The sequence below is a fragment of the Astatotilapia calliptera genome, chromosome 13 (assembly GCF_900246225.1).
Source record: "Astatotilapia calliptera chromosome 13, fAstCal1.2, whole genome shotgun sequence".
In the NCBI taxonomy this organism is placed as follows: domain Eukaryota; kingdom Metazoa; phylum Chordata; class Actinopteri; order Cichliformes; family Cichlidae; genus Astatotilapia; species Astatotilapia calliptera.
In genome coordinates this window covers 18,835,617-18,863,120 of record NC_039314.1, presented here as the reverse complement: position 1 = coordinate 18,863,120, position 27,504 = coordinate 18,835,617, and the positions used below count along the sequence as shown (strand labels likewise).

The window sequence follows — 27,504 nt, the reverse complement described above, 5'->3', positions numbered from 1 at the left end:
TAAGGTCCGCAAGAGAGGCGTAGAGGTTAGGAGGCTGGACCGAGCTCTTCTATGGTTGTAAAACTTAAACTATGGGCAGGGCTGAAGGGTGTGTCTAAAAGTAATTTTCATTTTATCTACAAAACTAAAGATCTATTACATGATAGATGCAGCTGAAAATCAGGATACAGCTTTGATTAAAAATGTTGTAACTTTGCATCAGGACGTATAATCCAGTTTGTCATGAAAACAAACTTACAGCACAAGGGTCTTTCAACTTATTGACAGTCATGAGGCTAGTGTGGCCAGCCTAACGTATCACAGGTAAAACTGATGGGAAAACCTCAGACAGAAGGTTGACCTCAGCTGTTACACACATTCACAACAGTGAAAGTGCTAGAGACAAAGTGTACAAACAGGAGTGCAACTTAAACGTGAACAGTCACCACCCTGGCTTCCTCCTTTTTGCTACTGTGGAGGAGAGGACCTGAGAGAAAACATTACAAAGTAGCAGGAGGTCTACATTCAAACCTCTGGGTAGCCTTGAGGTCTGCAAGGGAGAAGGTAATTCTAGCTCAAATGAGAGTGAGTAAAAGGATAAGGTGAGTCTGGAAGAGGGAAGAGCCTCTATTTACAGAGCCTAACTTGGCTTCCTTCTTTGATTTAATTTACTACACTGTGTAAAGCAAGACTTATACTTCAAGTCAAAATCCATTTTTTTCTATCTCCATCACTAAGTAGAAAAACATCACACACGGAGCACAGATTATGGTACTGCAGGGAACTATTGCAGCAATAACTGCAATAGTAACCCTACTCGTGTATCTGTGTTAGCGCCTCTATACAACTCCTCTTGTACACACTGATTGATTTGTTTCCAAAAGCACTTAAATTAGATCAAGCACACTAACTTTAGAACCCAGCCAAATGAAAAACAATTTGAGAAAGAAAGAGAGAAAGGAAGAAGGCAGGACAGAATGAGTGTGGGAAGGCGACAAGAAAGGCAAAGGAATAAATTTAGACAGACGCAGATTAAGGGAGAGAAAGAGAGCTAGGATGGACCAAAGTGGCTTTGCAAGCTTTGGTCTCCCTTTGTGGCATGTCACTTGACAGTCCAGGCAAAACAGGCATTTCCTGCCACATTTTTGGTTGGTTCTGGCTTTTTGCTCACACTCGTTCTGCGGTTTCGACAGACTCTTAAAGCCTGGCAGGAGACAAACCATGACTTGACCACTTATGTTTGTCTGTCTAACTTAACAGCTTTTTTTTTAGGTTTTATTGGGAATACATCATTTTCTCAACTCTTGAACAGACAAAAAAAAAAAAGGAAATTTTAGTTGTTTGGCACTATTACTGACTCTGGAGTAATTACATTTCTTCTTTTTAGGAGAAACACAGTATATTGCTTGCAATATGTAGCAAACCAGCAACTCAAATCTGCTGACAGCATGACCTCATTTCAGGCTGGTCAGGTGGTTTGTAAGACTTGACTGAGCACAAAATAAAACTCACACTTTCACTGATAAATGATGAAACGGATGGAGGAAATGGGCGAGCATTAGATCCACATTCACACGGATGAATATTACACATAAATCATTATTAATGGGATGTTACGTAAGTGATAAGCCAGGTGAGTTCCTCTTAACACGTGTATTGATATGTGTCTGTGTGGATACCTTGGCGGCAGCGTGTGGGGAAGCTCCCTGATCCAGCAGCAGCAGTGCCACTCTCTGATTATCGTAGTGAGCAGCTACATGCAGAGGAGTTAGCCCACTCTAAAACACCCACACACACACACACACACACACACGTACAAATGCAGAGACACATCCACACACACACACAGGAACACATACACACAGGCATGCAACACAACACGGGATTAGAAGATCACCGACCACACCCAAGCACAGACACGCTGACAAGTAAAATGAAAGAGCCAAATTAAAACTGTGTTAAGAAATTTTTAGAGATGGGCATCGAACCGATGAAAGATACAAAGTATAGGAGACGGTTAGAGCTCTAACTTCATGCGCTAAAGGTAGATGGCATTATTAGGAAACTGAGTGAGAGAATTTTCCTGCTGGCCTGCTGATAGATTTCAATGTATCTTCAAAATGTTGACTTTGCAGCACTTATCTACAACGGCTACAGTATTTTGATTTGGAATTCAATAGCCATGTCAAAACATGCTAAAGTCATCTCAAGTGTGCAAAAGCACCAAAACTGAAGATACACACTTTTCACTGGCCAGCAAAGATGTGACTAAAGCATTATTTTTATAGCAGCAGAAGAAGGATTAGTATTAGTTTACCAACAGCAGAAGCAGCAAGGTCTAGTTATTATTTTAAAATGTGATCAGAAAACTGAATCTAATAATTTTTTTTAACCAAAAGCATGTGCTTATCTGCCACTAGTTGTTCAAATTATATATTTTGAGACAAGATTTCTCAGTGTATCCATCGACACAAGTGGGAGATTAAAGGGTCTGCATCACTCATGTTAAACCCCAAAACCGTGCTCGCAATTACTCTTTCATAGGACGTGTCCCACAGAAGGTGAATGCCCAACCAGGCCTCCACACAGTGTGGCTCACTAACAACAACCTTCCATAAAGAGAGTTTCAAGGTCATGTCATTGTCTTAATACTTTCTATAAGAGTTAGATGATGGAGGCATTGTGTAAATAATGGTCTGTATATATGGAGTACCTTATAATCTTAGGCTCTAAAAGTGTTTTACAATGTTTTCTCATCAAAACGCACACGCAGAGTGATCAAACAGGGCGGCATATGATGTGACATACTCATTATTTCTACCAAAAGATATAAAAAAAAACCATATAATATCTTAAAGTCTTTATTTTCATCTTGATATAAAATGTATTATAATAATAACGACCTGATTTTCTTCTTTGTGTATCTGACACTGAGGCAGATTTTAGCATGACACCACCAGACACTGTGGAAGTTTCATTATCATATCTGACAGTCTTTATGTTAAACACTTTCAGATGGTGGCAAAGATGCACATACGACTAGTGCCAGCAGGTCTCAGCTATTTAAGTCTCTCTCAGTGGAATAAAAGAAATCTGCCTACAAGGTTTTTGCAACAGGACAAGCATCTGTTTGATGTGTCGCACTGTGATCAGACCTCAGCTTGCTTCCACCACACTACTACCTCCCAGCATCTGGGCCAGCTGCAGCTCAGAAAACACAACACAGCCCTGCTGACTATCTTAGAGATGAGGACATGAAATTAGGAATTTCAGGTTTATACTGCACTTTTGCTGTCTATCATTTCCTTGCTGAACCTGCCTGCTCGTCTTAAACAGGTCATCTTTTTCTGTTTCTTAAATTTATACTCAGAAACTCTCCGCCTTTTCAGACATCTCACCTTTCCAGCAGCATCAGGTGCAGCTCCCTTCTGTAGGAGCAAACTGGCTACCTCCATCTTGCCATACTTTGCTGCCACATGGAGGGGACTGAATCCTTTCTGCTGGGCCAAAAAAAGGAGAGCAGGGAGTAGTGAGGGTATTTAAACAGGAAGTGAATATTTGCATTATTTTAGGTCCCACTTGGCTGGTGTGGGATCGAGCTTTTCCTTAAGCAACATAGTTTCTCACTGTCTTTCAGTGCTCAAGTCACAAATGAAAACAAAACAGCAGCAGCAAAGATTTTGTGTTATTCAGACTGAACAAAACAGAAAGTTTGATCTTAAGAGTAACATCTCTTTCCTTCATAAGACACAGGACACCGAACATTGCAGTCCAAATAGGTTAAAAAGTTCAACATTGTGAAAACATTTTCAATAAAGTTATATTTTAGCCATATTTAAATTAGGATGGATTCACTTTATTAACAAAACTCAAATGCAAAATAACTTACAAATGAGTATTGTCTGTGCATGAGTAATTTTCTCTCCATAGGGGTTCATTACACTGAGAAAGTAAGGCAAAGGTCTTTACTATCTCTTGAGGCAAATGCATGTCTATTACACGTTTTGCTGTGATGCTGGGTTTGATTTGCCAGTGTGATCACTTGGCTTCCTTCCTGTGTGTCTGCAAAGATATTTAAAGACATTAGATCATATTTTCCAGAGGAATGTGGGACTCCACAGATTCCCATTTTCTCTGAAACACTTGACCTCATTTGTGGGATAGCTAGTAATCGTGCCAGTTTTTAAATTTCTATTCATTTAATCTGCTTTATAAACACCTAAAAGGGGTCAATTAATCTGCTCGATGGCACAAATTTTCTGTTTTCACACAGATATGATATCATTTGCTTGAAAAGCCGACTAAGGTAAAGTCCCAAAAGATGCTATATGTGTGTGTGTGAGGAAGTAAGAGCCCACCATGGGGTTTACCCTTCATTAATCTGCTCTGCTAACAGAAGTCACCTTCAAAGACAGTCCACAGAAACATATCACACTCACATCTTCCACACCCATTTTATACTTTGAGCAATGCACTTTTATGCAATTAGTCAGATCTGTGTGTCAGTTTAGTCAGTTTAGTATGCTTAGACTATGAATTCTTTTGCTGGGAGAAGGACGTATTTAGGCATTTATTTCATATGACAAGAACCTTGGAGGCCACTCGAAACAAAACCATGCCTACTAGTGGAGATACTGGAAAATGGGAACATTATCTACATTGCAATATAATGCTTAATCTTCCACAAGACATACCTTTGTTGCAGATGAGAGTGAGGCACCATTGTCCAGGAGCATGGCAGCAACATCATGGTGTCCTTCGCGGGCAGCCAGGTGAAGGGGGGTGTAGCCTGAGGTGGTGGCAGCATTGGCAGACGCACCGCAATGCAGCAGCTGCTGGACAATGTCGACCTTCCCCAGCCGACTGGATATGTGCAGCGCTGTCTGGTCATCCTGCAAAGAGAGGGGAAGTGACTTTTTGGCCCAGTTCTGTATCCCTTTTTGTTTTCTCCTTGACACAGTGATTGATAATGACGCTCTGTGTTCTAACCTTGGACTTGGTCTCCACCTTGGCTCCGTTCTTTAGCAGGTATCGGACTACGTCTGCCTGGCCTGCCCTGGCTGCCATGTGGAGAGCTGTCTCTCCTCGCTGGAAGATACAAAGGTTGTTGGCAAAAGGGAGATTTTCTAATCTGTATCGACATGTAGTACATTAAAATTAGTCTACTTACCACATTGGTGGTGTTGGGCGAAGCTCCGTGGTGCGTCAGCGCATGGACAATGTTTTCATGGCCCATAAAGGCTGCCACATGAATGGGCGTCAAGCCGGACTGCAGATAATAGATACGATGATCAACATGAAACATTAAAACACTAAAGACCAAATCAGCAACCAAGTTTTATCCTGAACATCAAAACCAAACAACAATAAGATCAATTCCAAGTAATTATTATGTATTAAATGGTACAGAAGAGTAAAGGTGTTCCAGTATGCTCTATTACCTCTGTGACAGCCTGGATAGACGCTCCATGTTTAAGCAACAGCTCCATCACCTTGACTCTGTTCTTCTTGCAGGCGATATGAAGCGGAGTGAAACCATTCTGCATGAAGAGAAAGTGTAAAGCTAAGGCTGGTATTCCAGTACGATCACTGAGAAACTCCCCACAGCCTCTAAACATGTGCAAATGAGTGAATGCTGAGATGTGCCAGGATGCAAATGTGTGGTAAAGAAAAGGTAAATATGAGGAATAAACCTGTTTTCAGTCCTGTTTTAAACATTCGTATCAGCACATATCTATTTATTTCACACAAAAATAGTCCATATCATTAAAAAACAACAACAACAACAACAACAAAATATCCAACACAGACAAAACTATCAGAAAATAGACAGACACAGTAAAACTTTATATTATAGTGCTAAGACTTCTGCACTGTAAAGCTACCCAAACCAAACCATTTATTTTTTCTATGAGTATAATATTAATCATAAAAGCAAAACTTTTGGTGACTAACACCTACCAACATCAACATTTCAGTATTTCTTGAACGTGATTTTTTTGTCACGATCACGTGACTTTTCTGTTTTGCACCCCCATTCTTAACACCCCTTGTACGGCTTTATCCCTACCAGAGCCTTGGCATTTGGGTTGGCCTTCTTGTCCACAATGAGCTTGGCCACCTTATAGTGACCGCAGTGGGCAGCAACGTGCAGCGCTGTAAGGTAGTCATTGGTGACGTCATCCACGGGCACGTCGTGCTGGAGCAGGAGCTGGACGCAGTTCAGGTGGTCCCCCTGAGTGGCCATGTGGAGAGGCGATAGGCCGTTCTATACAGGGCCGAGACAGGGAAAGAAAGAGAGAAAAGGGGAGAGAAAGAGAGAGCCAGACAAAGAAAGAGAGCGACAAACACACACGCAGACGGACACATAGACAGATGGACAGACAGACACAGTAAGTTAGGACGCGGCCATGTGCTGCACAGAAAGACTGCGAAGGAAGTTGCTGAGAAGGTTACAGAAGCATTGTTATAACGAGGCCATTACAACAATGTCTATTTTGTTACACTGGTCGTCCTGCGCGGTCAAACTGTAGGGCTGCGAAGGCAGCGGAGACAGGCTGTTCTGGAGAGGTCGCACAGATGTTATGGAGACAATGCGACAACACTACAGCAACAACAACAGACCTGCTATGTGAGTGGATGACAATTATTTAAATAGCTCCGAGTGGTTAGGAGAGCTGATTTTGAAAACAAAGGTATTCCAGTGTTATTAACATCGTGTATAGTGATCTATTCTGGTCTGTTTTATATTTAACTTAATGAAAAAGATGTCATGTGTTTGTGAACTTTCTTTCCTTCCCTATTCTGAGCTTAGCAGCATCTCCTGAATTGATCATCCAAGTAACTACCTTGGTCTTGGACAGTATAGGAGCTCCTCTGTCCAGAAGAATTTCTACCACCTGCTCGTGTCCGCTCCGTGCCCCACAATGAAGAGGTGTCAGACCGTCCTTAAAAGAACAAAATAACAAAATGAAACACTTTTTTAAATTTGCATTTTACTGTAAAATAATTTTAATAAACTTCCGTTTGTGCAAAATCAAATACTGCTACAGACAAAAACTTCTGTAAGTCTAAAAAACATATATTTCAGCCTCAAGTGCCTTTCTAATTGTGAAAAAAGTCTTACCTTGGTCTTTGCATCAATTTTGGCCCCTCTGTCCAGCAGCAACTTCACCATATTGCTGTTGCCCCTTTTTGCGGCCACATGAAGCGGTGTGATGTCATTCTAAGTGAAAAAGTGGAAAACTCTTAGACACTTCTGCTCTCACATTATGCATTTAAACATATCTACAATTAGACAGAATTAATTCATTAGAAACTCGTCATGAAATTGACTAGTCTGCAACAGACTGTAATGCTTTGTTGCTCTCAAGCAAACAGCTGTAAGCCAGCTCCATTGTTTAACCATCCACCACTGCTGGTGGATAATTTTCTGGACCTTACCTGTTATCAGTATAAAAGCAGCACAAACACAAACACCGCTTCACACACTAGCTGATTCAATTATAGGCCACTGATCACTCTGATTAGTAAACATCTAATATGGAAACCCATTTTCTAAGACAACATCACTGAGATTACTCTGTATATGTCACATAAAATCTCTTCCAGGTCTTTATATTTAATCATATCTCAAAAAAATATGAATTCAGTCTGAGAATAACATAACAGATACATATATAACAAATGTCCCATTGTTCTAAAAAATCTCCCATTTCATGAGGGTCTTTATTAATCCAGGAATCTCTTTCTCTTTACCACTGAATACCTATATATTTATGGGAATGAACACAAATACATTAGGCTTCATCGTACCAACATTACTTCCAATACTTGCACTATTCTGTATGTGTACTATTGTATTTATTTATATTCATTCTCATTATTTTCTATTCATTCATTCTCTTCTATTCAAGTCCAGTACTGTTGTATTTATTCTTAGTTTATCTTATTTCTGTATAGTTGTATAAATGCATATTTGAATTTATTTCATTTTGATTTTTACATTTTGACCTTTGATCCAAGAGGATGATATTTCGTCCCACTGTATACTTGAGTGTATATTGTTGGGTTGACAATAAAACTCTACTTGACTTGACATTAAAGTTTGTGTGTGGGTGGTTTGGGTTTCACTGTTGTTTTTTTCCCTTGAGTAAACAAAATATGCATTCGCCTATCAATGAAAAGTCCACAAACAGAATTCATGTAAAAAAAAACAACCCACATTTGACACCAATATTTTCAGTCCATCCTATTTTGCTGAAGGGTTTACATGCAAAATATAAGTTTATTCTTTGCTTTTGCTTTCAAGGAGCATAAATGTGACAGATGTTTGGGAAATCAAAGTGATTTTCCTCTGCCATAAAAGCTAAGCTATACCTTTGTTTTACCGTTTCATAGTTTTTTTTTAATCCATTAAATATACCCGTATACCATATTCATATGTATTGTGTGTAATGGTTACACCTTTCCCAACCAGCAGAGGGCAGTAGAAACTCACCCGAGCCATGAAGTCCACAGCAGCCCCGCGGTTCAGCAAAAGCGTGGCCACATTAATGTTGCCATAATGTGCTGCGATGTGGAGGGGGGTGAAACCACTCTGAGGATTGAAGAAATGCAACAACACACGTGCAGACAGACAAATAGACACACCATGTTAAAAAAACAGTGGAGCAACATTCACACAAGATCAAACATCTGGCTTTACAAAGTCCCACTACATCAAACAAGGACACACTGGTTGCACACTGCTACACTGACACCTGACTTTTCTAACAGTTGCAGAAAAAGTCTATTTTTTCTAAAACTGTTAGAATCAAACATGGGCCCAACTAAAATATAACAATTTTACATTTAACTGACAAAAAACTAATTACAAAGATATGAGTGTAATATACAACTTGATTTGAAAGCTCAAGAGCTAACTGGTGTAAATCTGTTTAATTCTATTTACAGCATTCTGATATTTTTAGCTGCAAATAATCACCCTGCAAATGAACTTAATCTCCATTTGTTAACATCTTCAATGAGAGATGTATCCTGATATAACTCCTGGATTAGCTGTCGGAGCAACTAAAAGACACTGGAAAATATCTGTGACCTTATGTCTTACATTAAACAATCCAACTGCTGGAATTTTAATTTCAAAGAGCCAAAAGTCAATCAGTAATTCAGACACGTGTCCCCACCGATATCCTGAACTGAGAAATCGTACCACAAAGTTCACCAAAATTAAAATGATTTATATCTGCCTTGAAAAAACACACTATTCATATAAAACAGATTACAGTGTCTTTCTTCTATCTGAGTACACATTTGTTTAATGCAATGCATAAGTCTGAAATCAAAGCCATTTTTGGATGAATCATATCAGAGCCTGCCAAAACCACAGACAATGCCAACCAAAACAGGCACGCACAGAAGGTGGCCACCTGGCTTTGGTTTAAAAAAGGGGCCAATGTTACCACAGACGCAGTGTCACACTAGCTTGTTACTTTGGTCCCATGCAAAATGCTTTAGGTGTGAGTGTTGAATATTGGATGTACTAGAGCTCAATAAAGGATACACCAGTAAACAAATTAGAGAGCCTGACTAATGCTAGAATGCAGGGGTTCTTTAGAGTGTAAAGGGAATTAGACTGCCATGCAAGTTATGGACAAACTGCTGGTTTCAAATGAATGATAACCATTTTTCATGCGTACACTGGTTATCATGCTAATCAGTTTCATGGAGGGACTTAGTCAGGACACATTAAGACAACATATTTTAAACAGTGACAAGGGATTTCCAAAAATAAGACACTTCAGCTTTGGACACCATGAAACCATTAGAATCAAGGAAAACCTTGATACCCAAGCCTTTAGCCTCAGATTTATTAAATCAGTATTTGTGAAGCATGCGCTTTAGCTCTGATTTTCTCAATGACCAGATATATCCACTAGATTGATGAAGCAATGAAAAGGAAGAAGGCAGTACTGAGCTAAAATGGAAAAGGGGGAGTGACAGAGGGCTGCAGAAACACTACTGCATCAAGTCAGGGGCACTGAAGTGATTGTCGTTGTTGTTTTCAGAGTTTTTATGAATAGGATGAACACTACATAATGTACAGAGTAGAGGTGTACCTCTGTTGTTCTATTCACCATCATCTACAGAGTCAGCCAAGAGAGGAGAGAACGGGCAATTAGTGAGAAAAAAAAACAAATTAAAAAGGGCCTTCACTCACATGAAGTGGAGGAGCAGAAGAGGGAGAGGCAGCTCAGTGAAAAATAATCTACGGCAGAAAAGTTTCGGTGTGCAGACTGCGCTCTTACTTGAAGTTTGATTTTAAGAATGAGAAGGATATTCTCAAACTCAAATCTTTTCAGAGATAAAACTGGCCAAAAAACAAACATGAATGTACTTCTGCTTCTTTTCCGAAAGAAAGAGCATCAACAACAAATTCAAACAATAAAGAGAAAAGGCAGCAGGAAAAAAAAGACAATCAAGAAAACCAAAGAAATCAGTGTTAAAAACAAATAATCAAATAGGCAAAAAGAAAGAGATCAACTGATCATTCACTACCAAAGATGGGCTGCATCAGCGTTTTTGCTCACCTTGGACTCGACGTCTGCGTTGTGGTCGTTCTGCAGGAGCAGGGCCGCGGCCTTGGTGTCATCCTTGCGTGCAGCAATGTGCAGGGCAGGCAGGCGCACCTTGCCCTTTGTATCGTTCTCCAATAGCAGGGAGACCACCTGGTCATGGCCCTGCTGGAGGGCCACTGCCAGAGGGGTAAAGCCATCCTGCGAAGGAGGGGAAGAAATGAGTAACCAATGCTGGATGGCGTGGATGATGAGAGCAAATTAAACGCAGCTTATAAAAAGCAAAATGATTTTTAATAGTTTTATAGGCAATGATGAATCTAGGCTGCTCACATTATTTGAAGGTATTAATTATTATAATAAACAACTAGGTTAACTATGTCAATAACAGTGATGTGTTTTCATAAAAATATAGAGGCAGCTTGACCTAGAGGAGCATTTAGAATTAATTATAACTTCATATAATGTAGAAGTTACTGTACATTTCCAGCTCACATCTTCGGCATTTCCCACTCACATTGCTCTTATGATACATAATTCAGCCAAAAGCTCTGCCATTTTATTTTACTGTGTTTTTGATACTGCATGTCTCAGTATGTGTGGGCAGAAGTGTGCACACACACACACACACACACACACACACACACACACACACACACACACACACACACACACACACACACACACACACACACACACACACACATATATATATATATACACACATTTTTTTCCTGTCCTGATAAGCCTCTTTCAAGATGAGGGGTGACTCAGCCCAGCTGAACACTGATGGGAGGTTATAGACTGACAGTGCAGTGCTCTCCATCGCCATCATCAAAATACTAAACAAGGGACTATTTAATTGGAAAATTGGGTTTGAACCCTCCTGGGGGAAGTGCTAAGGCACTTCCTTTAATTTGTCACCAGCCTGTATATTACCTTATATCATGTTTGAGTAGATACTGTGCATGCGTGCCCATAAATGTAAACTTGCAGACGACAGGGTACACTGGGTATTGTATCATCTGCGTATGTGCACGTGTGTTTGTGTGAACGTGCTGTGACTGGAAAGTGTACGTGTGTTCCACAGACTAAGCAACGTTAATCAGAGCAGTAACAGCAGCTGTAGAGAGGAGGCAGGGAGCAGAGCAGACCTCATCAGTGACCCGCTCAAGGTCACTCTACCTCCTCCGTACACTACCAATCAATGAAGTTCTGCCTAGTCCCTCATAAAGAGATGAGGAAGGAGGAGAGGAGGTGGGGCAGGCAGAGGAGAATAGGGGAAAGATAAGAGAGGGATCATGTGAGACAAAAAAGATGAGAAATAGACAGAAACAGGAAAGTGAAAAAGGAGACAAAAAGATGAAGACACCGATGGAGACTGAGGCAAATTGGGGGGGGGGGGGGTGGAGGAAAAGGGGAGGAAGGGAAGGAAACAAAGGAGGAGAGGAGATGGAGGTGGTTAGTACAACAGATAAAAAAACCTTAGATACGACAGTGGCATAGAAAATGCACGGATACATACTACAGAGAAATGGACACACATGTGAGCACAAGAAACACACACACACACACATACATGTACAGTACCTCAGTGGCGATACTCTGGCTGGCGCTGTTCTCCAGAAGGAACCGCACCACCTCCAGGTGATTCTCCTGGGCTGCCATGTACAGAGGAGTGAAGCCATTCTGCACACAACATGAACCAAAAGACACACAATCTTTTACACACTGAGTATATCTTAACAAAACATGTTCCAGTGGTCTGAAGGTAAAGAGTTTTTCCTCTGCTTGCTTTTTTATTTTGGACATTATCAGAGAGAAAGAAGCTGGCTGAATATTTTCTCTTGCTTCGATCTAATAGAGTTAAATGTGAAATGCAAGGACAAGCAGTTTCCTGAAGAGGCAGAGGCCTAGTTGGCATTATGCCAGTTTCTGTCAGTGAGGATTTCTCCCTGTATGTCAGCGACTATCTGATATAGATCATCTCAACAGCAGTGTAATTATACCTACCCTAAAGCCAGACCACCAAGACCTTGCTGTCATTTTGACATTGACTTGCAGGCATTTCGAGTATATCCCACCTGAGATTGTGCGTTGACATTGGCTCCATTAGTGACCAGCTCTTTGACGACTTCCGTTTGGCCAGCCAGCGACGCTATGTGCAGAGCAGTGTTTCCTTTCTGGATTACACGGAACAACCAAAGGAATGCGTGTTAAGCTCTGGCCCACCTGTCCCACTGTTTTGCTTGTGTGTATGTGTGCGTGTGTGAATGTGACTGATTGCCACTATGCTCTTCATATATCCACGTCAGTATCTACGTGCACCTGTGAATCCCCTTACACAGATCACATGCTTGTACTGCTGGCATTCCAGCTCTGGCATCCCCCTGCATGCAGTGCCAACAATGTGTCACTTCCTATCCCGCCGGTAAATAAAACTAGTGGAGACTTTTTAAGAACCTGTGCAGTTCCTTGTGAGGGCAGAGTCGACCCTCAGCCTGATTCATGGCCACATGATCCTGATGCTAGTTGATCACAAGGTTCTTTTGCACAATAGCGATCAGTCACATATAGCGCATACAGGAGCAGGGAAATCTGATAGCCATGGCTCCTAACAAACAGACAAGTTTCTTTTTGTTTATTACACCACCACTCAAAGCTGCCAAAGATGCCAAATTACAGTTATTTGCAAGCACTGCTGAATACAAAAATTAGTTTAATGGTTGAAACTCTGATTTCTTCTATTTCACTATGATTTTTTTTTGACAGATTTATAAAATATCTGTGTTTTGATACGCTGTCACTTTATTTTAATATTCATTTAGTCACCTTATTATTGTTGACAGGCTAATTGTACTTATGTTTATACCTTTATTACATGCTGTAATGGCCTTTTTTTTGGAGCATTTCAACTTGCTATACATCAAAATATAAGTAATTAGGCCATAGTAACAAAATAAATCACAAGAAATGCAGTAAAAGAAATTGAAAAGCTTCTTTCTACGCACTAGATATAGAAATGTCATAGCTATATCCATCAAAATTGTAAATGAAAAAAAAGTTGCACAAATATATAGAGATATATTTATATATAGGGAGAAGAGATATTTATATATTCATATGTGTCTAACGAGACACAACATTAGTACAATACTACATGTTTGAGGCCAAACGTTTCAGCTTTTGTTTGGAATCGTGTTCATTCAGATCTATCGTAGCCTTTATGAGTGGTAACACTTAAACAGCAGTGTTAAAGAAGTGCTGGCTGCACTATTTGAAGCTAACTGACAAGTTACATTATTTAGCTTTGCAAAAATACCAACTCCTGTGCTTGAAAAAATGTGCCAATGTTTTCACAGTGTACATTTGAGCACTGAAAACACACAGATAAAGGCAGGTGAAGATCTTGGCCTTATTTAAAAAAATGATTAGAAAAATACTCCTTAAATTCCTTCATGCTGAGAACCCTCAAATATTTTTGGCTAAACAAACACTATGAATACCATTTTAAAGACACGTATTTAAGTTCATGTAATCCAGTGCAGCGATGCCACTACAGCTCAAAAGATCAGTTATTGTATCACTGACTATTAGTGAACACAGGACTTCTTGTTTAACTCTCCCACAGTGAGAGCAGCACTGTTGGAGGGGCTAATGAACAATAACTAGAATCAAACAGAGACGCTGTTGCTAAACAAGAATCCTCGATAGCGTTGCCTCCTCTGGCTGCTTAAAGAGGAAACTGATCGGCATTAGGATGCAAGCAGACACAGGCATATCAAACTAATCCTCGAGCATCCTCCAGGTCACAATACAGAAATATTTTAATTGGGAAGATTTTTTCCTTGATCTTGAATATTTTATTGTGTCTTATGTTTATGTCAGCACTAGGCATGTGGCCTGGGGCCCAGAGGCTGAGCCAGACCACTAAATGGCAGTAAAAGGCTTCAGGGGAGAAATATGGAAAACATTTTCAGTGGCTCTTCCTCTGAACTCCTTTTAGATCAGAATTGAGATGCGTCCATAGCAAAAACCTGTCTTATTAAAATATATGCATGTTTTTACAATACATAAAATAACACTACAACTGGTTTTACTTATCTATATGTTTAATACATACAATTCTTGCAACACACTCTTTTGCTTCATTCTAGCACACATTCTATTATTTTCGTATGGCTAATTACCTTGTCTGCTTCCAGCAGTAGTCCCCATAGACGTCATTAAATATTGATCCAGTATCAAACACTAACAAAGGCTGCACACTTCGTCGTACTGATTCTGCATACTGTTTAATCCTACAGAGATGCCATGATCCGCGCTCGGTCCAAATATAGTCTTCCATTATACCTGATGGAGTTGGTCTTACCTTTGTGGCTGCGTCCACAGTGGCTCCGAGCTTCAGCAGCTCAGCAACAACCTCTACATGTCCCTCCTTGGAGGCCAGATGAAGAGCATTTAGACCATTCTAGGAAGGAAACGTTTATAGGAGTTAGGGGTCTTATGCATGATGAGATAATATGAGATTACGTTTGATTGTCAATGATACGTTGGCTAAAATCATCTATGTTTTATTTATGGTAAGATAGTGTTTATTAAGTTATACATGAATCTTGTAGTCCTCTTAAATTTAGCTTGGGAAGCATTGCAGCTTAATGCGTACCCTAACATGCTTCTTTAATTCTAAAATCAATGAGCATGCATAAGGACATGACAGTTTAAATGGTAAAAACTTACTTGATTGCAAATGTTAATCTCAACCCCAGACTTGAGGTAGTCAAGGACTTTTTCGAGGTTCCCTGCCCGGGCAGCTCGTAGGTAACTGGCATTGCTATCAGACTTAAGAGGAGGAGGAAACAAAGAGAGCGAAAGAGGGCACGAGAGGCAGATGAGAGGGAGAGCAAGAACAAAGAGAGACGAATTAAGCACTGTCTTGATTTAAACATAACACATCTTTAAGCCCACAGTAGAACAAAGCATGTGCATTACTGTACCAGGTAGAACTCTGTCATAATTTCTCAGACATCCAAAAACATCTTATCTTGGCAAAAAAACAAAGCTAATATCCACAGATGCAATGTGTTCATTTTTACACTGCGAACAAAAAAAAGTCTACTTGTGCTTCAAAGCGAGAAAACACAAACATTTCAAGAAGTAAATCCATGAGAAATGAGAGAGCCCAAGCATATCTTCCCGACAATTCACATCATCCTTCATCATCCATCAGATCCCACCGAAATGTTATTGCAGCTTTGTTAAATCCAAATGTCCATGATTCCCCAGTGAAAGAAGTTCAGTGACCGGGTGGTCGTTACAGCTGCCACAGAGACCTCCTCTTTTCCTCTGAGATGTTTTCTGTCCACCAGCAAAGCAGTTATGACTCTACGTTGCCGTGCTATGAGAAGCAGAGCATCCGCTGTTCTGCTCAGCTGTCCTTTATTTCACTACAGAAATAGGGCTTTGCACACCAAAATATAATGATGAGGCAAGCATTTTTTTTTTTTTGCCCCATAACAAATGTGGTGAGCATGTGCGTGTAGAGAAGAAAGGGAGGGAGGGAGCGAGATGGAAAGGAGGAAGAGAGAAGAAAGAAAAAGAGAAGGAGAAGGAGAAAGCTAAAAAAAAAAAAGAGAATAGAAGAGACGAAGGTAGTTTCTTTTCTGTGTTCATGTTACCTCAGAGGACATTAGGTCTGACATAAAATGACACACAGCAAACTCTGCACATTTTGTCTCCCTTCTTCGCAGCAGCCTTGCAAAGAGCATTTTGTAAAACTCAGCACTGGTGCTGCTGAGAGCAGGAGGGAGAGATGCTGTGATATGCTGCTTCATAACAGGGGCACAAAACCAAATTCCCCTGATTTATCAAAAGCCCAGACTTGCTAAATTTAGCTTGCATCCAGAGACATGTAGGATAAACGCAGCAGGGCAATGGTACAAGTGGTTATCCAATGTTGTATTCTCTGCCTCCCCCTCCACTGTGCTTGTCCAGAAATAACTCTGACGAGCATAGAGGGATCTGACCCTTTGCCAAAATGTGAGGGAACAAGACACCAGTATTAGATTGTTCCACTAGTCTGTATAAAAGTTTGAGAGGAAAATATTTCTGTTTGTGCTCTTGCACACATGTGTGGACAAAAAAATTAAATACAAATGAGGCAGTGTTAACTGGAACCCGAGTCATTTCCTGATTACAAGATTACAAGAAACCATTAAGCTAAAACTTATATATCTGCAGCCACATCTAGAGATTTCTCCTTCCTTTTTCCATAGCCCCAACCCTCTGAGGAATGTGTGATAGCACTGAATCACTAATGATATTTCTGCTCTTGTGGCCTTGAGAAAAAGTCATGCGTGGTACCGAACCAGCATGATAAGTAAACAGCAAAAATGAGCCATGCACCGAGAACAATTAAAGAAAAATTCAGCTCTTAACTTTATCAAATGCATGTGCAGAGGTAATATTATAAATGTCTCAAAGGTCTAAAGAGGCATAATAAAAGCTTGAGATTCTTTCTTAAGATTGATGCTCTATCAGTGTGTGTGGCTGTGATTATCTTAGCATTACTTAGCATTAGCACTGCTGAATTGTACCGGGCTGTGATACTGAAAGCCTTTAAACATCTAGTGCTATGCTCTGGATCTTCTTCAGAGAAATACCTCCAAATAGCTTTATAAACAACGTGATGTAATGTAAACAATCTCCACAGCAATTAACTTAAAATTAAGCATAACCTTTACTTAAAATTCAGCATAATACAGTGAGTAGATCTTTCATGATAACCTGTGGCCCAGCCACAGTCAGCAGCCACCCTCTTTCTTGTCATCATTTTTATTTTCTGTCTTCTGTTAGGTCTACGTTTCATTTGTTTTCAACCTTCTTTACAGTGAGAAGTGCTGGCTATGCAGGAATGGTGAGAAAATATTGATATTAAATATTGAAGGGGGGCTGTAAAAATAAAAAAAGCAACACCATGATGTCGTTTTCCCCTCCAAAAAACATCATACACATTTTTCCGCCGCAGAATTAAACACAGCATAAATTCAGGCAGGCCTTGAAGTCGAGCACATTCCACAATCCTGTAGATCATCTGACTTCAGTTCCAGATTACATCAACTTGCTCATCAGACACTCTTTTTATGCATCCTATGGGTAGTTCTCATAGAGTTCATACTATTTAAGATGCTTTAAAGCTGCTCTTTGCAACTCACTTCCAACCCAACTCGTCCTTTCATGCTGTTTCTGTCTTAATCAGCGTCATGTCTGTTATCACTATACACTTAAAGGGTGGCATGTCACATCACAAAGTGGAAATTACTGCATATGGAAATAATCTAATTTTAACTATAGTGGTTCTGAACAATATCGAAGATGGGAAGGAAACATATAAAATGTTTATTTGCCAAAACTTAAATGGGTATTGCCTTTTTATTGACTTACTGAAGTCTCTCCACATACTATAATATCTGTGCAGCATATGTTTGTGTTTCCCACCAACTAAGATGTTTCCTACTAACTGCCATGTGTCCTCACTGTGAAGCATGCTCTGCAATGTCTGACCCATGTATGAGCTCTTGAGTGCAACCAAATGCGTGACCGCTCTGAAACCCCCTGACATGGAAATGCAAAGGTCACACTGCTGTGGAAAGACAGCATGCACCAATACTGCTGCTTGATTTACACCATCAAATATTACCTAGGTCGAACATGATATCTAATGCAGCCTTTAATCGTTTAATACAGATATTAAATGAGGGATGACTGGTTGGCAGCAGATGAGACAGAAAAAATATATAAACTTCATTACAGAAAAGTTACTTTATTAAGAGCTTTTACGTGTTTCTATGACAACTTGCATAGTCTTTTAAATATCACATGGTGCTCTTTGCTTCTCGCAACAGATTAAGTAGTCCACATCCATATCTACATTATTACTGATTTCAGTTTATCCCTTAATACAGTGACCAAAACGTCCAGCCCCACAGCCATCCCCATCTATGTCTAACATGAGGGATCTTGGAGTCTTTGTGAATGAAGTATTACACACGACTGGGTATGAGATTAGTAAGAGAAATATTATTAAGCCTCCACAGATCAGAGGTTCAAAGAAAATGGGGCCATTAAAGACTAGGTTAAGCCTGAAGGAAAGCATTAATCTCATGTTAGATAGAAAGTAGAGGACGAGAGCGAAATCTGGCACACAAGTGCTAACGAAAAAAGCCTGAAATTATGCCATCACTCCAAATTAACATCTGAAAGAGTCAAAAATTGAGCTAACTTTCAGGTAAGATGCTATAAAAATGAGAATTAACCATATGGGTTAAAAATTAATAGAGCCCTGTCGCCACTGCCTGCAGATGCTCTTTAAAATGAAGAAAAATAAATGTGAATAAAAAGCAGCTAGGCCTTTGTGCTGGCATTTGATGAACCAAAATGCATGTGTTTGATAACACTACAGCACCTGTTTCATAGAGTGGATACGCTCTTTGAAGAAGAACAAACCCTTAAAGGTTCAATCTGCCTCTTCAAAAAAGGGAAGCATGGGAACAAAGCACAATCCCTACTGAAATTTTGATAGTACAGATTTCAAATATCTAGTAAACATTCCCTGCTTTTGCTCACATGATATATACTGTAAGCTGGTAACAATGCATGTGTGGTGTCAACAAATGCTACTCTCCCACAATAAACTTGGAAAATGAGAATCTACTCACAGTAACATTTTTGGATAAAGAAAATAGATCTGTTTTCTTTTTTTTGTTGTTCTTGGAGTTTTCTTTCCTTCCAAAGGCAAATCTGATATCCAGCTATTAGAATAAAATTAGCATTACAGTATGACACAAAAGGATGAAATTAAGTTCAATTCAATTCAATTCAATTTTATTTATATAGCGCCAAATCACAACAAAAGTCGCCTCAAGACGCTAGTAAAGGCATAACGGTCAGATTTTGGGTGGGTCACATCATTCACTTCTTGAATTTGAACTTCACGACCCGTTGCTGCTGCTGTTTGTTTTCATTTTTGCTGAATCTGTAATTGGCACCTTTTCTCTTCATGACATCAACGCAGTGATAGTCTATCTGGATAGAAGGTACTTAGTATAAAGAACTGATATCCTGTCTTTCCAGACTACAATGATGTCAGCTTGGCACTATATACCAAGCTCACAACAAAGCAGAAGCTCGCACACTGAGTGGAACAGCATTTATATAGCACTTTTCTAATCTTACTGACCATCCAAAGCACTTTAGACTACAAGCCGCATTTAACCACGCATTCATATAGCGCTTTATTATATACACTTTAAATACCAGTCATCCGAAGTCAATTTAGAATCACTAATGAGCCTAACATGCATGTTTTTGGACTGTGGAGTCTAAAAACACGCATGTACCTAAAACAAACCCAAGTGGGCATGTGCAAATTCCACAAAGCAGGACCCCAGCTGTGCTTCAAATCAGGACCTTTCATAGCATGAGGGGACAGAACTAACCGCTGCACCACAGATAAAAACAATGTAGACACACACGCGTTGATGTCATCGCTGTAGGCGCTGTGTGAACTGAGGGAGCTTAGAAGAGGAGAGCCAGACCAGCAGCAGCTGTATTGTTTGATTTTATCCCCTGCTCTCCTGACAACACAAAACTCACAGAGCTCTACAAGCAGAGAGTCAGGGGCATTGAGTAACAGGCCACATCTTCTATGAGTGCCAAAGAACCTCATCTCAGCAACCACAACATCCATTCCTCTCAGCTCTAAATAGCCAAACTTCCCAAATCCCCAGCCTTGCTTATTTCCCCATGGAAACTTGACTTCTTTCTTTTTCTCCATGCAAAATACAGAAAAGCTGCTGCTGATTAATCCATCATTTCACTGTCAACAAGCTCACACCAGAAAATCTTAATTAAACCTTTTAGAGACATGGATGTTAAGTGATAACATGATATCTATATGAAGAGATGTGACATTTTTTTAATCTTCTCTGATTTTAAATGTAAGAGTTGCATGTACCATCAGCCATCAGCACATGGCGCAGACAAGTGGTTCTAATAAAGCTTTTAGGCTAAGCGGCAGTGAGACACTGTGTGACTTAGAAAGCAAAAGAATGAATGAATGAATGAATGAATGAGCAAGTAACTAAAGTAAATCACTTTGGAAAAAATTCATTAATCCAGAGCGTTCAACAATGAAACAGCTTTACTGAGAATATTATCACACTACAGTAATTCAATAAAAGTTTCAGCTGAACTCACATATTTACTTACCTACATTTTGGATGTGTACAATTTGTATGGGCAAATATCAGTCCAGTCAAAAACATGATCTAGTATTGCCATGCAGGATCAAACAATCACACAGTCACTTCAAGCTCTGTTCATTAAGATCAGTTGACTTTCCATGTTCATACGCAGCCACAGCCTAGTACAAATGAATGACATGAGACCAGTACCATTCTAATGGTTCACAAAATGGTTCTAAATTCACAATATTAACCTCTGAGTGAGTCAATAAACAAAACTGCAAAATAAATCAAATTAATCCAGGCAGAAATTCTAGCACTACTCACTTGGGTTAGGAAGACAGCACCCTCCTCCACCGCCATGATCACTTTATTTCCCTCTTTCTCTCTCTCCTCAGAATGACAAGCAGTGAAACCTGAGCTCAGAGTGGCCAGCCAGCCAAGCAGTCATTTGCTAAGTCAGTCCGTTAGTTAGTCCTGCCCTTATCTCAGCCTCCTGACGATCCATCCTATCCACTCAGAGGAAAGAGCAAGGTGCAACTTGTTCAGTTAACAAAGGATTTTTTTTTTAAACTAAGAAGTGCTAGCATAGGAGTAATTGGAGGCAGCCCCTTCTTCTGCCTGGTTGATGCCCCACACACCAGACAAAGGGATGGAGGGAAGCTGAAGACGTATTGCAGAGGGTAAAGGAAATTGATGTCAGGAGGAAAAACTAGAGAGGAGGTCTACACAGCACTGCTGTAGCGAGTAAACAAAGCACTGAACATCTCGTAGTCTTTCACGCTGTAGAAAGGACACATGCCAAATCCCCTCTGCTGCCTCTCTCCCTCCCTGTCCCCTCTTGGTGTCTTTTTTATCAAATGTCAACAAGAGTAAATCCCTGCTGCCTCACAGAAGCTGGCCCCTGCCCCAGAAAGCACCTTCAAATCAGGGAGTGTGCAGGAAGAGCACCCTGACTTACCATAATAGCTGAGGCTTCTCCCTCCCTCTCTGCCTCCTTCCTTTTCTTTCTCACCTTCATTTACTCTCAGGGTAGGTAGGTGGGGGTTGCTACCGTTATCTTGATATCCAAGGTTGGGTAGTCAATGATGGACATGGGCCAAACTGAAAATAGCAGCTGAAACAAATACTTTCGCTAAAATGCCACCCCCCCTCAACCCCTCTTGTTATCCCACCCACTTGCCCTCTTTCCCTCCCACTCATTCTCTCTGGTTCACTCTCCCTGCCTCACACAGGGTCTGCCAGCACACGGCTTTTTATTGTCATCCTGCTTATCAGCTATTTTCCCCTAACAAAAGACCAGTTTGAGTGTTGTGAGTTAATGTCCCGGCTGGGGCGGCTCTACCTAGTTGTGTAAAATGAGCCAGGGGGATCTGAGAACATGGGAGCTAGCAGCAGTGAGACTTTGCGTGCCTACTGGGGGTGGTTTATGGGGTTTATAATTCCAATAACAACAGACAACAACAACAATAACACCACACACTATCCTAGGGGCAGGTGGATCCGAGGGGCACCCCCAACGGTCAATGGGGATATTTTAACAGAGGATTAGGAGCTTTTCCGTCAGTATTAGGGACACCCTCTGTCTCTCCACCTCTCACCCCTCAGCAGGCACGCCCCACTTCTCCTCGCAGATTCTGCTGGATAATCCCCCCACACAGTAAGACAGCAACCAAGTGAACTCACTGCTCTACATGAAGAGCTGGATCTGATCACTATCTGTATGAGCAAGTTAAGCATAACATCCAGCATAACTAGTGAGGTGTATATTTTATCCAGGATTATTGCACCTGTGGGTGGCATGCAATCTGATCATTCATCTTCCAAGACCACCCGCTGCTGTTATGCTTTCACATAGCTTTCAGTTGCATGTTTATAAAGCTAAAAGATTGGTCCATTGCTCCAGCTGCACATTTGCAGTCGATAAAGCAGAAAGACAATGTGATAATAGCCATTATAACACTACATATCAACATGTATCTTTTTAATGTCAACAAACAGCATGAAAAGACCCCAAAACACCATTGATTAGGTGGTTTTTATCTCTCTCTCTCTTTTTCTTCTTAGCCCTTTTGTCCCATTTCCTGTGCTACACTGTGCACTGTAGCCCCGAACCTCTCACTGACACTACCTGATACAGCTGTACGTGAAAATGCAAATGTCTAGATCAGTCAGATTGGACATTAAACTAACTTCACTCTGCCAGCTCCTTGGTATAAAATCCAACTGCACCCATGTGGGAATAACGCAGGGAAATGTCCAGGAAATTCACAGTGAGTGGGCATCTTGTGTCATCCCTCATATAGATAAAATAGAGTATTTCCTTTAATGAGAATGAAGCTTCTTTTGTGTACATAGTATAGAAAGAAAATCATCAAGTAAAAAAAAATTTAAAGTGGGAATGCAGGGCCATGGCATGGGGAAAATGAGATACACAACCGGTTAACTACACAGGAAACGAAGGGCGAAAAGACCGTGGTTATAGAAATTTAAAGTGCTTTGAGATCAGTGCTGTTGTTAAAAGATGCTATAAAAGTAAAATAAACACATCTGAACTGAAGCTCAAAAGTAAAACAAAATAATGTTTTTATGCTTTTAGAAAATCCAGCATGAGCATAAAACCCCCCCAAAATACATATTACTAATACTATTTTCAGTGGAAGATAATCTAATCCAAAGATTATCTAAATAAATACTGTGGTTAAATGCCAGCATATGGAAAATCCCTAATACGTTGCATGTAAGATTTTGACAATAAATTGTTATTTTCTTACTGGGGACTCTCCTGGCAGCAGAGAGTATCACAGACACTGATGTAAACACAGACAGAATAGTCAGTCACATGCACTCCATCTCTCAGCAAAGGCCAGTGCATTCTGTTACTATTCCGGATGAATAACACCACTGCATTCTGGGTATTTTCCAGCTCTATAAACTGCCAGACGACAGATAAAGAGAGTTGGGGACAATCAGCGGGAGTCAGGGAAATTTAAATGCAGAGAGAGAGAGAGGGAGACTAGTGCACGTGAGAAGTGGCAGAGGGAGTGACAGATGCTCTGGACCAGAAGTGGCGAGCTGAACATGTGATTGGTGGATCACAGGTCCCTTCACAGTAACGCTGCAATAAGCAGCCTTCCTTGGAAAAGGCATGGTTACCATGGTTACGGGGGAGGTCACAACAGAAGGGGAAGAGAGTCGGGCCTACTTATGGAAAATTATCTTTTCTGGCACTCACGACTGGTAGCGGCTGCCAGCAATCACAGCCACTGGTTTAGTCCTGGTTTAGTATTTTACTTGGAAAAAAACAAACATATATATATATGTATATATATATATATATATATATATACATATACATATATATATATATGTATATATATATATATATATACATACATATATATATATATATATATATATATATATATATATATATATATATATATATATATATATATATATATATATATATATATATATATATATATATATATGTATATGTATATATATATATATATATATATATATATATATATATATATATATATATATATATATATATATACACATATTTAATATTCTGGTGGCATTTGTGTGGTATTTTAGTGTGTGTTATTTTAAATCGTATTCTTTGAAATAAAAAATAACATAAATTAATTGCAAGAAACAGAGAACCAATATGTCTTCCACCATTTATTCACCTTCACACACACACACACATAGTGACGTCAGGGTTTTTCCTTGTATAGTGCAGAACCATACGTCACGGCAAAAAAAAGGATGATCAGAATCTATTTTATTTACTTTATTTTAATTTAAATTCACAGTATTGTTAATCTGTAAATTTTTCAACCTTTCTTTCACTTACTTAAAATCTAAACAGGACGTAAACACGTTACTTTAATCAGAGATAAAAGTTTTGGGAGGAAAAATATTCTGCCACCCTGCAGTAATAACATGGCAGTGCATTTTCTGAAAATCCAATTGACAAACTATTTTCAAATAAAATTACCAGCATGATATACAGCTCAGCACACTGTACTCGAACAGTTCTTGGAGGTTTTTGTCGTACTAGAAAATAAACGTCTTTGCAAATTGTTGCCCAGCTTTCCTTTCCAGTTTACAAACACTTACGAGAACTGAGCTACCTCACAGAGGCTATAAAATATCACACTTTCATTATTCCAGGGTGTATGCTTAAAAGTCTTTTGAAAATTTACATCTCACACACCCCCACAAGCACACACACGCGCACATACACAGATATTTAATGCTCCTGCTGCGTGAAGCGTGCTCAAGGGCACAGCTCCCCTGTGTCACCTGGGACATGAAACCATTAGGGAGGGAGGTTAGGAGGGGAAGTGAGGGAGAAAGCTGGGAAGGCAGCAAGGAGGGGGAGAAAGGAGAGTAGGAGAAGGAAAGGAGAACATGGAAAGTAGGTGAACCACTCAATAAGTAAGCTTCAACTACAACTATGCAGCGTGGCTAATATAATCTAGCTTTTAAAAACTAGTACAGACCGGAGTAAATCATCTTAAAAATATCTGATTAATACATTTAATATTTGACTTAATACATTTTATAATCAAGTGTCAGTATTTCCTTTGATTCTGCTGCAGCCGTGTGTAGGTAATTAAAACATTTCTATCACCTATCATCATGTTACTGTTAGTACTACTGTTGCACATGACATGAAATGTCCTGTCTCCCTGCTGTCTAGGGCCAGTAACGCTGACACTGACATGGGTGACATCATAATGTCGCATTGGATTTCACCTGTATAGCTAAATCTACACACAAGTGCACCATACTCGATCGATAGCTGTCGCGCCAAAAAGTCATCCTAAAACAGGCTCCAGAAGATCGATGGTCACACGGTGCTGCGCACAGGCACGAGGAGGAAACAGACTTTGGGCAGATAAAAAGGGCTCTGGGCTAAAAGGGCAAAGAAAATTAAACAACATATCAGAGTCTGGCTTTAATTCAGAGACAACTCCTCTTTTTCCCTCAGCTCACCATCTCTAACCTCAGTGTGACCTGCAGAAGACTCTGCTGAGCAGTCAAACACTGGACTCTGGTGGGCAGTCTCCTGCATGACAACTGTGCAAAGAATCGCAAACCTCACTGTGGAATTAGCTAAGCATCGTCAACACCAACAGTGTTTTGGTGGATAGAATACACATCCAGAAGAAGGACAAGTTAAAATGTAGAAATGCATTCGTAAATTCATTTAGATTCCTTGTTTGTGTTGTTCAGTTAGAGAACAATGCATCAGTCAGAGATTTTGTTTGGAGTGAACTGTGACAAGATGCTTCCCCATTGATACACTATTCTGGCGTTGAGAAATGTTTTTAACCAGGAATTAGAAGTCTCGAGCTTTGCAGCACTGCGCAGATTTAGACCCAAGACCTCCTTACTCTGAGGTAAGGCTGCTACTAACCACTGAGTGATTTTGCTGCTCACAAGGACTAATGATTTTTGGACTCATCACTGCATGTTTTCAACACGTTAATTTCAATAACCTATCATGTGCACTTGGTGAGAAGTTAAGCAATTTGAAAGAAACAATAAACCCATAACCACTTTAACAGACCTTTTGTGTTTAAAAAGGGGCAGTCCTCTACAGTCACATTTTCATGTGAGTGAGTTTCCTTTCTTTGTGACATAAAAATGTGACATAAAAATGCAAATGACTAACCGGTAGATGGACTGTAATGAGTGTAAGACCCAGTCCTGGCTGAACAGCAGGTAATGAGCTGTGGGAGCTGAAACTGCAATAACTTTTAGTGTGTGCATCTGTGTGTGTCTTTATATGGACTAGAGAAAAAGGTACATGTGACTTATAAATAAATACATTTGAAAGTGTGTGTGTGGGTAACACATGAAAGAAGCTCGGCTGTAAAAGACCTGAAAAAGACAAAAGCTTACAGTCCCAAATGTGATGACTCACAAAACGCTCAAAAAGAAAGATCTGAGGAGAAAATGTAAATGAGAAACATGCATATATAAAATTGAGCAGCCTGAACTGACATGATTAGTCTGAATAGAGAATTGGCTTTTTTTCCTCTGTGTCAGTTTATAAGGACTGTTTAAGCTACTACCAATGATCTGGAGGAAAAGGAAGATGAACAGAGGCTCCTGATCTCACTTCATCAACTGCACACATCATTAGTGAAAATCTTTACTCCCTTGCTTCACTGAGCTTCCTCAATTTCATTCTTGAGGTCAAAAAGGGAATGAGCTTCTTTGGTTTACAATCCTAGCCTTAGTATGTAAGCAGCAAGCTAACTATAGCATCTATGCACCTTGTAAATTTCACATTAGCTCAACTAGCCCAGCACCACAGCTCTGCTACAATAACTGAAAGTACTCTGGATAGTGTCAGACACTAAATGCCCATCTGGCATCTAGTCCTAAATTTAACAGGACACGGTGAAACTGAATTCAAGATGACATTCAGAGTTATGTAATCAAGTTTTAAGGTAGTATGATTTGTTGCCAGTTTTTTTTGTGCATTTATCTTTCCAACATCCTGTTTGTTTAAAGCCTCTGACTTTAGAAAACGCTTGAGGCCTTTAATGTTTCTTTGTCTCAGTCTTCATGGGTTATGATGTTCAAGTGGTCTTCAAAAACATTGGAATTAGCTGATCTTGTTAACAAATTGAAGTACTATAGGTAAGTATGAAAAATATCTTTATGTTTTC

The 27,504-nt window shown here is 39.9% G+C and overlaps 1 protein-coding gene across 42 annotated transcripts in view; it reads right to left on the bottom strand.

Annotated features, from left to right (window-relative positions):
- The window catches only part of LOC113034723 (ankyrin-3-like), a 119,151-nt gene that overhangs the window by 43,883 nt on the left and 47,764 nt on the right, over nucleotides 1-27,504 (bottom strand). For 22 of the 42 annotated variants that reach the window (XM_026189644.1, XM_026189645.1, XM_026189659.1 and 19 more), the window contains 16 exons: nucleotides 15,297-15,398; nucleotides 14,929-15,027; nucleotides 12,641-12,739; nucleotides 12,147-12,245; nucleotides 10,572-10,757; nucleotides 10,101-10,124; nucleotides 8,480-8,578; nucleotides 7,106-7,204; nucleotides 6,828-6,926; nucleotides 6,050-6,247; nucleotides 5,421-5,519; nucleotides 5,150-5,248; nucleotides 4,969-5,067; nucleotides 4,674-4,871; nucleotides 3,378-3,479; nucleotides 1,659-1,757 (listed from right to left, as the gene is read on the bottom strand). In XM_026189644.1, the coding sequence (XP_026045429.1) occupies nucleotides 1,659-1,757; nucleotides 3,378-3,479; nucleotides 4,674-4,871; nucleotides 4,969-5,067; nucleotides 5,150-5,248; nucleotides 5,421-5,519; nucleotides 6,050-6,247; nucleotides 6,828-6,926; nucleotides 7,106-7,204; nucleotides 8,480-8,578; nucleotides 10,101-10,124; nucleotides 10,572-10,757; nucleotides 12,147-12,245; nucleotides 12,641-12,739; nucleotides 14,929-15,027; nucleotides 15,297-15,398 (1,800 nt within the window). The other 20 variants (XM_026189633.1, XM_026189673.1, XM_026189636.1 and 17 more) reach the window with 10 other exon arrangements.